The 18,738-nt window shown below is 41.7% G+C and overlaps 1 protein-coding gene across 1 annotated transcript in view; it reads left to right on the top strand.

Moving 5' to 3' along the window:
• The first annotated feature begins 1,176 nt into the window (after nucleotides 1–1,176).
• The window catches only part of LOC126263358 (Down syndrome cell adhesion molecule-like protein Dscam2), a 118,098-nt gene continuing 100,536 nt past the window's right edge, over nucleotides 1,177–18,738 (top strand). The window contains exon 1 of the mRNA XM_049960448.1: nucleotides 1,177–1,393. Within this exon, the coding sequence (XP_049816405.1) occupies nucleotides 1,177–1,393 (217 nt within the window). The remainder of the gene's footprint in view (nucleotides 1,394–18,738) is intronic.

The raw sequence follows: 18,738 nt of genomic DNA on the forward strand, positions 1-18,738 counted from the left end.
TCGGGCATGGATGTGTGTAATGTCGTTAGGTTAGTTAGGTTTAAGTAGTTCTAAGTTCTCAGGAGTTAAGTCCCGTAGTGCTCAGAGCTATTTGAACCATTTTTTTGATTTGGCTACCCAGGTCACTCGACATGAATCCCATCGAATATTTATAGCACATAATCGAGAGATCAGTTCGTGCACAACATCCTGCGCCGGCAACACTTTCGCATTATGGACGGCTATAGAGGCAGAATGTCTCAGTATATCTGCAGGGGACTTCCAACGACTTTTTGAGTCCATGCCACGTAGATTTGTGCACTACACCGGACAAAAGGAGGTCTGACACGTTGTTAGGAGGTATCCCATGACTTCTGTCACCTCAGTATAAATCATCTTTTTCGGTTGCTTCCTCTTCGATCGTTTCTCGCACCAGTCCCCGGTCGGCAGAAATGGACAAATGTCGTAAGCTTTCGTTCAAAAGGTCATATTTGGTCCGGATTCCGCTCGCAGATCCTTGTGATCCATAAATGGCTGTTACGAAGTAGACGTTTCATTAGGATGCTACTTGCACGAAATGACACCGTTTGCAAGCTACTACTCGTAAACAAATTCTAGCAACACGAGCGGTAGGAGATTTCATGTGTCTCCACGTTTAATTATTAGATCTTCTTCCTCAGTTTTTGCTCCCTCTTGTACCTGCGCCCTTGGCAGGAGCCGATCTCGCCACATCGTCAGTACGGCCCTGCACCTGGTGGCGTTGGCCGGCCGCTGTGGCCGAGCGGTTCTAGGCGCTTCGGTCCGGAACCGCGCTGCTGCTACGGTCGCAGGTTCGAATGCTGCCTCGGGCATGCATGTGTGATGTCCTTAGGCTAGTTAGGTTTAGGTAGTTCTAAGTTCTAGGGGACTGATGACCTCAAATGTTAAGTCCCACAGTGTTGACAGCCATTTTTTGAACCTGGTGGCGTTACCTCAGTGACATGCAATTCGCCGAGATGGGACCCAGTTGAAAGACTTGCACCAGGTCATGGCAGTCAGTGACATTATTGTTATTGTCGTAAAACGGTAGAACAGCAAAAGAACCCACACCATTAATGCTCGTGTTTTCGTCGGTAGTTTGATAACGATACTTCTACGAACATTGTTCCTTGAAAGTATAGGGGATGTTTAAAGAAAACGAAAAGGCGTTGCAAGAAGATGCCTCCTGCTGCGAAACGAGCGTTTGGAAACAATGCACGTGGGCCGCAGGTGGCGGCACGTGAGGCGCATGGGTTCGGCAGCGGCGCTATGGTGACGTGGGTGGAGTGGCGCGGCCTAACTCAGACTGATGACCGGCTAAGTGCCGGGCCCATCACGGCGCAGGCACGGACGCAGGCATTTCTCCAGGACGGCCATTCTTCTCCGGGCCCCGGGGGTACATCAGCCGTCGCCGGCGATTACGCTACTAACGAGGAGGTCGTGCAGGTTCCGGGTTGCCGGACACCGCGTCCCGCGACCTTTCCTTCTGCCCGCCCGTTGTCACTTCGCTAACGATAACTGTCTCCCAGAACACATACCACCTCTTACTTTTTATTCCACTAGACAAAAAAGTTGTTATGCCATAAAAACTTGTAATATTTAAAGTAACAAATAGACTGATTAGAAAAAACATCACAACCACCCACTCAACAAATTGTTGGTCCCACCTTAGCAACGCATTACAGCAGCGATTCTATGTGGCATATCTCCGACATTCTTGATAGGTTTTCGGAGGTGCGTGACATGAGACAGTCTCCTGTAAATTACGAACTGGTAGTTTATGGGCGCAAAAAAAAGTTTAAATGTGTGTGAAATCTTATGGGACTTAACTGCTAAGGTCATCAGTCTCTAGGCTTACACACTACTTAACCTAAAGTATCCTAAGGACAAACACGTACACCCATGCCCGAGGGAGGACTCGAACCTCCGCCGGGACCAGCCGCACAGTCCATGACTGCATTGTGGGTGCAGATCTGGCGCCCAGTGTCCTCCCAGATGAGTTCCATCGAGTTCAGATCAGGTGAATTTGGTGGACAAGACATCAACATGAGTTCGCTATCTTGCTTCTCATACCAAGTCAGTATGATTCCGACTTTTGGCATGGGGAGTCATCCTGCTGAAAGATGCCAGAACCATAGTGGAAGATATCGTGCATGAAGGGCTGAAGGTTGCCCGCAACAGCATTCATGTAGCCCGCAGTTTTCACGGTGCTTTTGATTACTCCCGCAGCTCTCACGCAGGTGTAGTTGAATCTCCCACATAGTCCCTGTGACTGCGTTCGTGGTGCGGTGCATGGTTTGTGCAATTTTGACTAGGATGGCGGCATATTATGCAGTATCATCAATGACCCCCAACGTGGCGCACAGAGTTTCGCGGTCAGGAATCAGACGGCGTTCAGCTCACGGCCGATGGGCGGCGGCACCACCGTCGCATAACAGCGCAGGCGCGACCAACCCTAAGCCGTTACCGCGGTAACGGCAGCAACGCCAGCCGGCGTACATACGGAAAATAGCAACTTACTGACTGTGGGCCAATCACGCCACGCCACGCCACCGCGGCCTCACCGGCGGCCTGTGCAATAGTACACGCCCGGACTAGTTAAAAGCGCACTCCCCGCCACGGACGGCAGAGCAAAGTCAGGCTGCAATCTTGTGAAGTCCTTAGACTCCCGCTTTGTAACTACGGACATATACAGACTTGAACTGATAGTGGTGTATGTTTGTGATAGGGACTCAGTATCTGGCAGTGTTTGTATTCAGATCTTGTGTGAACTTCAACTGAGAAATTTAACTTGTTTTTCCACTCACGCCGCCAATCTTTGTTTTTCCACACTTCCCCGATAGAACATACTCTGAAACGACCATCGACCTCGTGTAAGAAAAAAATATGATTTTTGCGAACAGAAGACAAGTTTCTATTGATCCATGGACCAACCTCGATGATTTCGTGCCCACTGCAATCTTAATTGGCGATGTCGGGCCAGTGTGCGAAAACGTAGCGACTGTCTGCTGCGCAGCCCCATTTCAGCAGCGTGCGCTGAACGGTGTGCCCCGAAGCACTTCTACCTGCACTTGCGTTATACGCTGTCGTCAGTTCTGCCACAGATCGCTGTCTATCCTGCTTTATACAGCGCTCAAACCACTGACCTCCGTCCACCATCTTGTCGTCTGCTCATGGTTTCACAGTCCTTCAAGAACTTTTCTTAGATCCTAACGACTGTGAAACACGTAAAGCTGATTATCTTCTCATTTTCCGAGATGCTCGTTCCCAGGCACCGGAAAATAACAATCTTCCCTTAGAAACCCTCCGATATAAGCAACTTTTACTCAATTTGCGATTCGCATCGTCGGTAGAATGATTTCTAATTTGTCACTGCTCTGCTTACGTACTTTCCTTACCCTGTCAAGTCTACGCAACGCCATTGGGAGGCATTCAGTCTCGTGGAGGACACTGCTCTTCAGTTGCGGCTCGCCAGTGTACATCACACGTCAGTTAATGTCTATCAGATACACGATTAGAACTCCACAGCAGGCACACTTGCATTAAAATATTTTATAACCGTTAATGCTGCCCTTCCCCACCGCTATAGAAACAAATATTACCTCAGGCGATATAAAACTGACGTTTGATATAAGATGAGGGCCGCAAAGTCACTGGAAGAATATTCCCATTATTTTGAGGATGCACCATGTGGCCGGCCGGAGTGGCCGAGCGGCTCTTGGCGCTACAGTCTGTGACCGCGCGACCGCTACGGTCGCAGGTTCGAATCCTGCCGCGGGCATGGATGTGTGTGATGTCCTTAGGCTAGTTAGGTTTAAGTAGTTCTAAATTCTAGGGGACTGATGACCTCAGCAATTAAGTCCCATAGTGCTCAGAGCCATTTCAAGCATTTTTTGCACCGTGTGCAATGTCCGCATGTTGCACCTACATACGGCTTTTATATATTGACCCGATATCTAAGCACTGTGTTACAGACAGACGTGTAATGAACATGACAACATGTCGCTAGTTAACCGACTTCAAACGTCGTACAATAATCGATATGAAAAGTAAGAATCGTAACATACCGGAGATCTCACAAGGATTCGAATTTCCGAAGTCAACAGTGACTAGGGTGGCTCTTTAGAATCACTGAGACAATGTGTCCAAACGCATATACTGCCGCACAGGATGATCACAAGTGTCTGACGAATTGCCTTCACGTCGCCTCCGTTGAGCCACGGTTGTGTACTGCATGACCGCCGCCACTTAGAATGTTGCGCATCAAGAATCTATTTCTACCGAGACTGTTAGGAGATTAATGCACAGCAAAGGCATCAGCAGCCGGTGACCGTCTCCTGTCCCACTGCCTTCCAATAACCTTCGACAACTCAGTTTATAAACTAAGGCTTTCTTAGTGGGAAGCGAAACAGGTGGTGCAATCCTTAAGACACTGGATTCACACTAGCTTGAAGTGTTCATCTCCATCCGCAATCCTGATTTAACATTCACGATAGGCGGCGCTTCACATCTATTAAATGATTAAATAATATCGTGTTGAAAGTATCACTGTTTTTAGAACCATCCTCGACCATAAACGATCATCCTAATCAAACACGATTTTTTGTCCTCGATGGTAACAAACGCAAATCTTATTGCCAGGGATAAAAAACTAAATCAGGTTTAACCTTATTTGACAGAGAATGGTCATGACTGTTTACGAATCAGCATGCGAAGATGATCGAATCTGTGCCTGGAGACGAACATAAACGATCGAAACAGATATTAAAAAAATGAACTGTCGCTATTTTCAATAAGACTTTCTTTGAATCATGATTAAGTTCCTGCGAGATTCTTCCAAACCTCCTAGGGGGGATACTTGATTGATACCTTAAACAGGTCTCCATCATTATCCAACTGAGCCATTGCTGCATGATGTAATGTTAAACGCTAATCTTCCTTTCTTCCAACCAGACATTTTGATTTACAAGTCAAGCCGTAGAAATATATTTTCCGCAGCGAAGAAGCGCTACAGATAAAAAGGAATTGCATCGACATATGGCTTCAGGGCTGTGCCGCAAAAAGGGTCTGACTTATCTTTCTACGAGAACCCACACTAGCAACTGATGTTAGGAACTCGAGTAATAGCTGACGGTTCCTACGATGTTCGAAAACCACCGCACCATTCTCTACTACGACCGGCCGCAGGCAGTCAGATATTGTATATTTGCCCGAAATTTTAGGTAAGGGACACCGTTGGAACACTTTTCCGAGCTACGTCTCTAGCCAGCCTTGTGATAGCAGATTAATATATTTTCTTATTCCATTTTTAAATGACGACATTTACTTTTTATGTGCTGCAATCTCCTTCCGAATTTGCAAAAATTACTCCAGAAAATTAAGGTATTTTTCCACATGTGAAGACGTGTTCCAAGACACATCGCTATGTACCTAGGAACTAATATTCTATTGAAATTTAAATACGGTGCCGCTCAGAAAATACTGTATTTAGTCGCCTATCTGTTATATTATTACTCCACTATACACCAATAATCAGTAAGGAATCAAATTAAGCAGCAGTTTTATCTATTACATACTGAAATACCTTTTGTGTCCTGTGGTTCTCTCTCCCTTCCCGCCCCCCACCTGAGTAGAGGTAGCTAATGCACGCCTATTGGAATGTTAGTTCAGGACAATTCCGTGAGCAGCCTTTGGCGTGTAACGAGAAAAGAAACATTCATATATCGCTACAGTTCCTGATCTACGGACTGCACAACAGTGCAGTGAATTGCAGCCCAAATTTCTTTGTATTACATGACTGTGAATCGGTCTGTGACATAGATGGTGACGGTTCATCCGCGCATTCAATGGAAATGTTAAGCATCGAGACTTCATTAGTGATACTATAGAGAAGTAAGATACATGCGAATATCAGACACACATGCCGTTGTCACCTAGACAAAAACAGTTGCAATGCAGGGGAAATTCAGCATATAGGATTTTGATTCTTGACGTACTCGAACTATGTCGGAAAAAATAGCATTTCATTTACAGTCTTGGATCATCTTCCTGAATTCTTCTAGTAAGGTTCGCCAGACATTCTTTTAAGCGCGAGACAAGGTTAATTACAACTCCCACATCACTAGTTTAGGCCCTGGTGATACCTGGGAGTACTGAGTAGGAAATCACACTGCACTTAACCTACACCAGTTTCCTTGGAATTTCGTTGTATCTCAGAAAAGAAACAAACCTCGAGATAGTAGTTCAAAATTAAGTAATTCAAACACACAACACTTCAGCTTCTACAGGAATATTTATTCCCACTTTAAATAACGTGGACACCTTCGTTCCATCTTACAAGACGTCCTCAAGCTAGTAATTGGCTCTAAGTAATGTAAGACAACCGCAACAAAAGGACACAGATAAACAACAACAACAACAAATCTATGAAAGTTTTCATTTCTTTATGCCATCAGTATTACCATTGATTTCACGTTGTTCCTCATCATTTCCTACGTGTGCTAATTTTTTTCATTCCTATGTAACGAATAAATCCTGCAACTTCTGTGATCTAGTTTGTAAATTCTAAAGTGTCCCTGCTTCCAGGAAGATTCTTGAGACTTGTTTACTCACCGTCTCTGTCTTGCAATTGCAAGCAATCCGTTGCGGGTTACGTGTATTGTGCTTTCCGATACAGTTATCATATCCACACTTTATCTGCCCAACCGCTCTATAACACTCGATAGTAACACATTTAAAATGTTTCCAGTTTCTTCTTCTCTGGACTTCAGATGGTGCACGTTTCACTTCCATACAATGCTGTGCTCCAAGAGTACACTGCGGACTCATTTTCGTATGAATATCTAATACCAACAGAGATCTTTCACTAATGAAATGTTTCCTCATATGAGTCAGACTTCACCTGATATCTTTATTACTTCATCCACACTGAGTAATCTTACTTCCTAGCTAGAATAATTCATTCACTTGTTCTGCTACTGTGCCGCCCCCAAATTTATTGTTAAGAAAATGGTTATTCTCCATTCTATTTCTCTTTGTCGCTTTGCTCTGTTTATGTCATATTCCGTCCCAGTATGTTGTTGACTCCTTCCTACAGGTTTAAGTCTTCCTTACATCCGCCTAGAATGGCTATGTCGGCCTCGTACCTTATTATTGTTTCTAGTTCTCCTTGTACTTTCATTCCTCCTTAGAATTCTTCTTTCGCTTCGTTTACTGCTATAACGGACATTAGCAATGAAATGGTTAGTATTAGACAGAACTAAAGCCATGAATAAACATACAGGAGAATGGCACTAAAGAAAAATATGTGCTGTAGGAAAGAAGATAACGCAGATATCGTGAGAAGGGTGCCGGATGCGATGCAGACGTATTTTATAAGACAGCGCACCATAACCTATCCACGTAGAGGTCGCATGCTGTTCCGCACCCAAGGCGCTTCAGACTGCCTGGGTCACGGAACATGAAAGGTTTAGGTGTGGGGACTGTCACCCGTAAGCCAGCGGAACGACAGTATATTCACGATAGCTCCCAGTCGTAAAAACGATACGACGCCATCAACTCTGCCGACAACAGCAGTAAGCTCTGGGTGCCGAGTTACGAGTGCCCATGAATATGTGTAAACGAGCCAAGATTCGACGCTGAAGCGTCCCTCTTACGTTACTTTCGCCTTGACAGCACGACAGGAGGTGATACAAGGCTATTCGTTCCCTGAAAGACGTCAGCCAGTACGTGAGGTGGTATTATCTCGTGTGTTGATGCATGCCATGCAGCGAATATCATGCTTATTTTGCGTAGCTAAAACGTAAGATGACTGGTATCAGGTGTGAGATGTTTCGTTACTGGGTGAATTGTGGGATTTCCATCATATGAAATCATGTTTCACAAAATCACCAAATGACATTACAGTCCTGTTATGAACAATGTGTTTCCGAAACACAAATGTCATAGTTAAAGAGACCAATAGTATCGCCCTTTCTAAATGGATACATTAAGATTTATCTTGGAGGACAACGGAGAGATTCTGCTTCTAAAGAGACGTATAAATTGCAATTTAATCTTTCATAGATCACTGAGGATCAGGGGATATGCTGGACTCTGTTTACTGATCGAATTAGACGACAGCAGCAAATGAAGCAATTTCGGTGTAATAAACAATTTAGAAACTATCAACAACAGCAAATTATAGGATTAGTGTGCCGCTAAAACCTGTTTGTTTCCTACCAGTTGCCGTATATTCGGTGCTCGGGCTCGAGCTTTCAGCAAACAGCAATATCTCTCTACAAACATGCGAAGACACAGGAAGTTACTCTCGTTTCATTAATGAAATTCGAAATGGTCGGACAGCAACGCTCACGTTTACGCCATCTCTATTTGTAACCAGAACGCTTACAGTACATATTCACGGAGCATTAGGTCACACAGACTAATTGTTCTATAAAAATAAAAAAAGTAAGGCGGTATATCGTTCTCATCATTAACTAAACATCTTCAGCAATGAACATGCTATTGGATGCTCTCCAAGAACATCATAGAATGATTGATAATGACATGATATTTCAAAACCAATTATATAGTAAGAGCCTGCAATGATTTAGGGGACCATTTTTTACAATAAAAAAAGACCTGGAGTTTATTAGTGTCTAAGGATTATGGAAGAGTCAAACAAAGACAGCAGCTTAAATACCGAACTACAGATGGACTTTCTTAGTTACATGGCCACAAGTTACCAAAAAAAGAAAAGGAAATATCCGTGTTAAAGGGTAAACTAATGGGTACAATATTTTCCTCACACAGGGAAATCTCAACGGAACATGCGCCAAAACGCCAAGAATGAGGTACCTCTTTGCATCAGAAGGTAAATAATGTAACGGTCTGAGTCTGCCGTATGTGCCTCAAATTACGTATGATGATAGAAGCAAAATACTCCTTAGCTGAGTTTCGTGCTGTAAAGAAGTGAAAATTTAAATAAGTACTTGAATAAGTTTTTACCTCCTTATTTCTCCCCCTCCATTACCATTATGTTGAAATAATTGTTGTAGGGTACAGGGCTTAAAAACCCACAGTGTCTCTCTTTAATCTGAAGACAACAGAATCAAAACAGAATTATCAATTTCCGCATTTAAAAATGCACGAAGACATTGTTGTTGTTGTTGTGGTCTTCAGTCCTGAGACTGGTTTGATGCAGCTCTCCATGCTACCCTATCCTGTGCAAGCTGCTTCATCTCCCAGTACTTACTGCAACCTACATCCTACTGAATCTGCTTAGTGTATCCATCTCTTGGTCTCCATCTACGATTTTTACCCTCAACGCTGCCCTCCAATGCTAAATTTGTGATCCCTTGATGCCTCAGAACATGTCCTACTAACCGGCCCCTTCTTTTTGTCAAGTTGTGCCACAAACTCCTCTTCTCCCAATTCTATTCAATACTTCATCATTAGTTATGTGATCTACCCATCTAATCTTCAGCATTCTTCTGTAGCACCACATTTCGAAAGCTTCTATTCTCTTCTTGTCCAAACTATTTATCGTCCATGTTTCACTTCCATACATGGCTACACTCCATACAAATACTTTCAGAAACGACTTCCTGACACTTAAATCTATACTCGATGTTAACAAATTCCTGTTCTTCAGAAACGCTTTCCTTGCCATTGCCAGTCTACATTTTATATCCTTCCTACTTCGATCATCATCAGTTATTTTGCTCTCCAAATAGCAAAACTCCTTTACTACTTTAAGTGTCTCATTTCCTAATCTAATTCCCCCAGCATCACCCAACTTAATTCGACTACATTCCATTATCCTCGTTTTGCTTTTGTTGATGTTCATCTTATATCCTCCTTTCAAGACACTGCCCATTCCGTTCAACTGCTCTTCCAAGTCCTTTGCTGTCTCTGACAGACTTACAATGTCATCGGCGAACCTCAAAGTTTTTATTTCTTCTCCATGGATTTTAATACCTACTCCAGATTTATCTTTTTTTTTCCTTCACTGCTTGCTCAATATAAAGATTGAATAACATCGGGGATAGGCAACAACCCTGTCTCACTCCCTCCCCAACCACTGCTTCCCTTTCATGTCCCTCGACTCTTACAACTGCTCTCTGGTTTCTGTACAAATTGTAAATAGCCTTTCGCTCCCTGTATTTTGCCCCTGCCACCTTTAGAATTTGAAAGAGAGTATTCCAGTCAACATTGTCAAAAGCTTTCTCTAAGTCTACAAATGTTAGAAACGTAGGTATGCCTTTTCTTAATCTAGCTTCTAAGATAAGTCGTAGGGTCAGTATTGCCTAACGTGTTCCCATATTTCTATGGAATCCAAACTGATCTTCTCCCGAGGTCGGCTTCTACCAGTTTTTCCATTCGTCTGTAAAGAATTCGCGTTAGTATTTTGCAGCCGTGACTTATTAAATTGATAGTTCAGTAATTTTCACATCTGTCAACACCTGCTTTCTTTGGGATTGGAATTATTATATTCTTCTTGAAGTCTGAGGGTATTTCGCCTGACTCATACATCCTGCTCACCAGATGGTAGAGTGTCATCAATCTACTGAATGGTTTGATGCGGCCCGCCACGAATTCCTTTCCTGTGCTAACCTCTTCATCTCAGAGTAGCACTTGCAACCTACGTCCTCAATTATTTGCTTGTCGTATTCCAATCTCTGTCTTCCTCTACAGTTTTTGCCCTCTACAGCTCCCTCTAGTACCATGGAAGTCATTCCCTCATGTCTTAGCAGATGTCCTATCATCCTGTCCCTTCTCCTTATCAGTGTTTCCCACATATTGCTTTCCTCTCCGATTCTGCGTAGAACCTCCTCATTCCTTACCTTATCAGTCCACCTAATTTTCAACATTCGTCTATAGTACCACATCTCAAACGCTTCGATTCTCTTCTGTTCCGGTTTTCCCACAGCCCATGTTTCACTACCATACAATGCTGTACTCCAGACGTACATCCTCAGAAATTTCTTCCTCAAATTAAGGCCGGTATTTGATATTAGTAGACTTCTCTTGGCCAGAAATGCCTTTTTTGCCATAGCGAGTCTGCTTTTGATGTCCTCCTTGCTCCGTCCGTCATTGGTTATTTTACTGCCTAGGTAGCAGAATTCCTTAACTTCATTGACTTCGTGACCATCAATCCTGATGTTAAGTTTCTCGCTGTTCTCACTTCTACTACTTCTCATTACCTTCGTCTTTCTCCGATTTACTCTCAGACCATACTGCGTACTCATTAGACTGTTCATTCCGTTCAGCAGATCATTTAATTCTTCTTCACTTTCACTCAGGATAGCAATGTCATCAGCGAATCGTAGCATTGATATCCTTTCACCTTGTATTTTAATTCCACTCCTGAACCTTTCTTTTATTTCCATCATTGCTTCCTCGATGTACAGATTGAAGAGTAGGGGCGAAAGGCTACAGCCTTGTCTTACACCCTTGTTAATACGAGCACTTCGTTCTTGATCGTCCACTCTTATTATTCCCTCTTGGTTGTTATACATATTGTATATGACCCGTTCTAATGAATTCTCTGATTACTTTGTTTTGTGGTTTTGATTCTGATGAAAACCTATGTGTGTGATGAATGCAGCTTGCCGCTAACTTGGTGTAATGTTTGTCTGTACAGAAGAGTATCTGTCTTATTTATCGCTCCTTCACTCTCACACCTGAATCAGTACAGTAAAGTCAGGGCTTCGTGTATTATGGCTGGCTGATCCGTAAGAGGACAGACAAACAATTATACTACTGGAGGATTCTAAGTAATTTCTAGAATTACATTCACTCTTTCTCTCTCTCTCTCTAATTTATCTGTGTACAATTCAAATATAAATTACTTGAGATCAGCCTGGTCGAATCTCCGGTAGAGCCCTTCGTCTTAATACTCAGCGGCGGTCTTGCTAGAAAAAATCTTTACATTTGTTATTATTATTAAGCGCTGCATTCAGTTGGGAAAATCGATCGTTTGAACAATTCGTTCAGTTTACGACAGATGTAATATTTCAGATGTGGACGAAGCCTTTTTGGACGATTTATAAAACTCATAGATTGCAGGTTCTCTTCGTCACAGCTGAAACTTCCCAATTAATTGCAGGCCTAGACAATCATCAATGATTCATACAGAGAACTCATTCTTCATTCACTCTGTAATAAAATGGTCACAAACCTTATTTCTGATGAAAGATGTATATTGAATCCTTGTTAATTACAGGTTCCGTTTCCGTGTATTTTAAGTCTCAGGAAATTTACCCTTTTACAGGTTTATCATTTCTTTATCTATCCCGCTATCGGCACAAATTTCCCTTGTTCGCTTTAGTGCGAAGAAGAGTACCTAAAACTTCTTTAGCAATCCAAAATTCCTCCCACCGATATTTCTGAAAACTGTTCCTCTCTCTCTCTCTATACTATAATAACCATGGAGCATACATATCTGTACCTCTGTTGTTCCAGAGAATAAACGTACTAGAAAATTACCTTGGCGTCGACGAGCTGTCGGCGCATATCTTACTAGAAAATCTGATCAGATATTTTTCAAACGTAAATAAATGTGGATGATTTTATTGATCACTATTAATTAGTGCGTGGTAGAGGGTAATTTTCTGTGGGGATATTACAATGCATATTACAATGCCCCTCGCAGCGAGCGAAGTTTGTGAGCTCAATTTTGATTCACCGAACACACTTCGCGAGCTATCTATTAGCGTGGATAACCCGGAAGTGATGATTGTCAGTCCTCCGACTGAAAAAGAATATTCTGTTTGAGACAGACGAAGAAAAGAAATGTGGAAAACAGAAGAAATGAAGAGACAGGTACCGCGACTGTATTGCTTTTACGTGCATCTCGGTGTTATGTTTGCTGTGCACAACCAAGGAAGATGATCTTTCATGAACTGTTGTCAGGGTCTACCCATTCGGGAACTTTCTTAAGCAGGGAAACCTTGGAAAACCTCTTAAGCTTAGACCCCCAGCCTACGGTACATAGAAGATAGGAAAGCCTATAGAAGAACAAAAATAATTTTGAAATTTATCTCTAAAGAAAAGATAGGGATCAATTTGTATCACGATTTGGAGAAGGGTAGTTTGTGCCTCTAGCAAAAAAACGTTTTACAATAAATAACGTGAATTTGCGTTTTACAATCTTGCTCCTAGTACAATATCTTGCGGTGCTAAACTCCCCCAGGTCTTGCATGTCCCCGACGTCCACATTTGTAGTCGGTCTTCTACGCGGCCCCCTTTGTAGTTGATCTTCTACGCGGCCCACCTAGGGAAGAGTAGAAGGAACAGGGATACTCGAATTCACATGCAACATTCATTCCAAAAGAATTAGCAGTGACCAAAAGGAAGACTCTTCCTGTAAGAGAACTGATTAGGTTGCACCATCCAAGATTCTCCTTTTTGAAAGCAAAATCCTTATGGCTTCATGGATCCTTTTTGTTACGACGTATTTCAATGAATTCAACTCTTAATTAATGATGTTGCCAAAAGCATCATCCGATTTACTCTCGTTTGAATACTCCTTTTGACTTTGCCTCCCCACTTGTACTTAGAAGTCCAAACGCTTTAACAAATTTTCTATGACTGATTTGTTCTTCGTAATTTAAAGGATTCATGTAACTTACTATAGATTTTGGATTCAAATCATCGAATAATGGAAAGTGTAGTTCATTTTATACCAAGACATCATCCATATTCCCTTAATAAGTTATATAATTTAGCTATCCTCAAAACCTTTTATTCTAAACACATATATTTCCTCGCTTTAGTGCTGAAATGTAAAAGTTATTAGCATAGAGGAATGCGGATTCGCTTCTTTCATTTACTCTCTGATTCATACTGCGTTCATCCATGCTCATCTATGGAAATGGATTTTTCAAACAGAATTCCCAAACGAACACAAACCATTAAACAACTATTAATTCTATGAATATTACTTTTTTTTAATTATTCATTAATAAATTAAAAACTCTTAACTTCTAATTATAACACCTATTCCTTTTAAAGTTCAACATGAATCAATTTATCCTCGCGTTTGGTGCGAGTCTCTTATAAAGCATATCTGTGTCGTCTCTATCGATTTTAATTCTCGCGCCGACGTCAACTGTTTTGCGCGGGAAATTGTCTTTGCGGCGTTAACCGTCACTCACGATTCACTACCACAACACATCCCTTCACACGTTTACCCATCTAAGCGTTCACATGAGATTATATATGAATATTCACTTTGAACCTTTTTTTTGATTATTCAGCGTCATTTGCGGGAAACATTTCATTCTTCTCGCAGGTCAGTCAGATACTTTATACATCTTGATCACATTAGCAAAGCTAAAGTTCTATGTTCACTCAAACCACAGGTGAAGCCTATCTCCACTATCCTTTTTACAGCACTCAATAGTAATAATTAGTCACTATTTCTATATTCTATGTCATTGATTAACTACTTCACTTTAAAGGTTTTTAACACTACACACACACAGTTCATTGTTATATTTTTTACGAGCGTTCACCTCCGTCACTCGGAACACCATTCCTCCCTATCTCCTATTCTTCATTATATCTTTTTAAGTCATTATGAGGAAATAACCCTTTTATTTTGTTCGATCCCGGGTATGCTATGTCACGACCAACAATGGGGAGCAGTATGGGCTTCAACATGCGATCTATTTCTTTTTGAACTTGAGCCTTTAACCTCCAGGGAACAGGATAGAAAGTTCGACAATATGTTTCATGCGGCTTAACGTAGAGATGGCATATGTATCCTTTAATCACTCCTGGCCTTTCATCAAACACGTTTTCATACACTAATAATAATTCTTTGAGCTGCTTCTTCTGGTCTTCAGTGATGCAGTCGGATTCATTTAACTTCTCATACACTAATTGACCGAAATCTCCTTTAACTTGGAACTCATTATTTGCGTGCTGTTTAGAATTCTGTGCAGTCCTGATTACTTGCACACTGATCCCACTATTATATTTTCTGGTAAGGCTTTCTTTTTTCAACAAGTCCAACTCAATTTCTTGTTTATTTACATTTAACCAAATTTTTCCTGTTTTAAAATCTATTCTGCATCCGTATTGACGTAGGCTGTCGACTCCGATAATGCAGTCTACCACCAAATTTTTCACAACAAGGAATGTGCTTAATATTGCTACATTTCCTACTTCTACACTAAGTAGTGACTGCACTTTTACATTCGCCGATCGAGCCCCAACGGCGCCTATTATTTTGCAATTTTGAACTGGAAAAATTGGTACTCTTCTTATATTTCTGATCTTGTTGAATAGAGCCTCCGAAATAACATTTGTGGTTGCAGCTGTGTCTAAAACCGCGGTTATAGGTACAGTCTCCAAAATGACTTGCACTTCGGTTACTGCCACCTGTTCCTTATCTTCATCTTTGGGTTCTAAGTCCTCGGTCAATTCATCTGCCAGTAATCGTCCATCATTGTACGTTAGCATTGGTACACATATCCTGTTGCCCCTCAACCTATTGTTGACCGCTCCTCCGGGGCACGAGTGGGTCCTTACAAGTTTGTTGGATTTTGATTCGCCTGGTTGTTGACATCGTCCGTTACTTCGGTAATTACCGGTTGATTCGTAGATGTCCGTCCCCACTGATGTTGGTTGTTGGAGTTTATTCCCCCCGGTTGATTCCACTTTCTATTACCGTTATTATTCCAAGCTTGCGGTCTGAAATTCCTTTCGTTTCCCCATACGGGATTGTATCTTTTCCCATTCCTGTTATTCCTTGGATAGCCCCTCGCAAGACTATTACCGGTATTATTGTTGATATTTTGAGGGGTTTCTCCACTATTTATCGATCTCTGTGCGTTCCCTTGCCTACCATTTGCCGGAAGTTCTATCTCTCTATACTGGAATCTGTTATTACGTGCTTTCTGGCTGTTCTCTTCTATAATGTCTATATGATCTAACGTCGTTAGGAACGACTCCAGGTCTTTATCGTTGCCGTAAATTAATTGATTCCGGATGCTAGTTGGTAATCTTGCCTTAAGTATGTTTATTATGTCTGGCAAAGGCATAGGTCTGTCCCAATATCTTGCTTTATTTATATATTTTTCAAAATACTTCCTAAGGCTTCCTTTCGAAAAAGAGAAAAGCTCTGGGTAGAGCACCTCCTGCCTTAGGCGTTCCTGTACCCCTTCTGACCAGAATTTTGCTAAAAACGCTTTTTCAAAATCTTCATAGGTCGAGCAAACAGAAGTCATGTCCGAGGCCCAGATCGCCCCCGAACCTTGTATATACCCAGTAACGAAACTGATCTTCTGCCACTCCGACCAACTTCTGGGTAGCACTCCTCTAAAACTTCGAATAAAAACAATCGGATGGACCCCCCTTTTGTCAGTGTTAAAAATCTGAAATTGCCGATGCTTTATCATTTTTTCTTCGGCATGACAAAGGCTTTCATAATCTCCATCCGCTAAAACGTCACGCGAACAACTAGCTCGTGGCCATTTGATATTCGAGTTACTTACACATGTCGGTATTGTGTGCGAATGTGCAGTAACGGGGTCTATAGTCGCTGACAACTTCTGCTGCTGGCCTGTATTCATTTGTTCTGAGCCTTGTTGTGAAACGCGTATCGACTCTTCGATCGTTTGTTTCCAGTGCTCGAAATCAGCACCTAACTGCTGTCGCACTTCCTCAAGTCCTTTCGCAAACAAATTCTCTTCCTGTTTGCCGCATAGACTCTGGAATGCTGCTTTAACATTTTGCTCAACGTTTTCACACATTAGCCTTTTGTTTTCTAATGTGATTTCGGATAATTTACCCGTTAATACATTAAGCTGGTGGTCAATAACGTCTTGACGTTCTGTCAGATGTTCCACACTTTCCTTTAGGTTCGTCTGCGTACGTGCCAATTCAGGAAGTTGCGCAATTGCACATGACATGGCATCTTGCTTTTGTACTAACTGCGGAACCATTTCCACCTGTTCGCGTACTGTATCTATCTTAATTGCCACATACTCCTTCATTTCTACACGTACGCGTTGAGTAGATTCCTCACATTGAGCTTTAACTAATTCGATTTGTGCAGTTAATTTTCGTTCCGTCTCTTCGGCCTGATCTTTTAGTTCCTTTGTCTTTTCCTCTATCCGCTGCTCTAATTCGGAAAAACTATCATGTAACTGCTGCTTAATCTCAGCTTTCAAATTTTCCTGCCCTTCAGTAACTGAGGCTAATTTTGTATTCAAATAGTCTTGCCCTTCAGTAACTGAGGCTAATTTCGCGTTAATGTCGTTTTTCAAATTTTCCTGCCCTTCAGTAACTGAGGCTAATTTTGTGTTCATATTATTCATGGTCTCAGTTAACATTTGCATCTGCCTCATTATAATTACTAATGGATCTAATCCATGTTGCATCCCTGCTGTTACATCTCCAGCCGTGTCTACCGGGCGTTCTATTGCGCTATCTGTAGCTATCGGTTCTACAACACTTCTTACTACCTCATTATCATCGGTGCTCACAGCTGAAGGCTGTTGCATGTTGCTCTGCTCTGCTTGACTCATCTTAAACATTGCCCTAGTTAAAACCATATAAATGTTCTACAGTGAAGATTTATATATATCTCCCTTCACACAAGAATACTTTCGTATAGTACTTATACGGTTAAATGCAACTAGGGCAGTTCAATCAAACTACGTCTTATATGAACACAATTAGTAAATGTTCAAATCTTCGTCTACTTCCAGAATACTAGCAAGCTTTAATTAAAAAATTATAGATCTGGCCTTTTGTCTGCGCCCTGCGTGCTAGTTATCTGTGGATCCAAGTAATTCGACTGCGAGTATTTCTTCTCTTTTTTCCAAGTTAGGTTGTCTCGTCGTCGTTCACATGAAACAAAGAACAAAATTATTTTAACAACGTCCAAAAACGTGTCCTGTCACGGATTGGCCATTCTAATGAATTCTCTGATTACTTTGTTTTGTGGTTTTGATTCTGATGAAAACCTATGTGTGTGATGAATGCAGCTTGCCGCTAACTTGGTGTAATGTTTGTCTGTACAGAAGAGTATCTGTCTTATTTATCGCTCCTTCACTCTCACACCTGAATCAGTACAGTAAAGTCAGGGCTTCGTGTATTATGGCTGGCTGATCCGTAAGAGGACAGACAAACAATTATACTACTGGAGGATTCTAAGTAATTTCTAGAATTACATTCACTCTCTCTCTCTCTCTCTCTAATTTATCTGTGTACAATTCAAATATAAATTACTTGAGATCAGCCTGGTCGAATCTCCGGTAGAGCCCTTCGTCTTAATACTCAGCGGCGGTCTTGCTAGAAAAAATCTTTACATTTGTTATTATTATTAAGCGCTGCATTCAGTTGGGAAAATCGATCGTTTGAACAATTCGTTCAGTTTACGACAGATGTAATATTTCAGATGTGGACGAAGCCTTTTTGGACGATTTATAAAACTCATAGATTGCAGGTTCTCTTCGTCACAGCTGAAACTTCCCAATTAATTACAGGCCTAGACAATCATCAATGATTCATACAGAGAACTCATTCTTCATTCACTCTGTAATAAAATGGTCACAAACCTTATTTCTGATGAAAGATGTATATTGAATCCTTGTTAATTACAGGTTCCGTTTCCGTGTATTTTAAGTCTCAGGAAATTTACCCTTTTACAGGTTTATCATTTCTTTATCTATCCCGCTATCGGCACAAATTTCCCTTGTTCGCTTTAGTGCGAAGAAGAGTACCTAAAACTTCTTTAGCAAT

Source organism: Schistocerca nitens, chromosome 6, assembly GCF_023898315.1.
Source record: "Schistocerca nitens isolate TAMUIC-IGC-003100 chromosome 6, iqSchNite1.1, whole genome shotgun sequence".
NCBI classification, from domain to species: Eukaryota; Metazoa; Arthropoda; class Insecta; order Orthoptera; family Acrididae; genus Schistocerca; species Schistocerca nitens.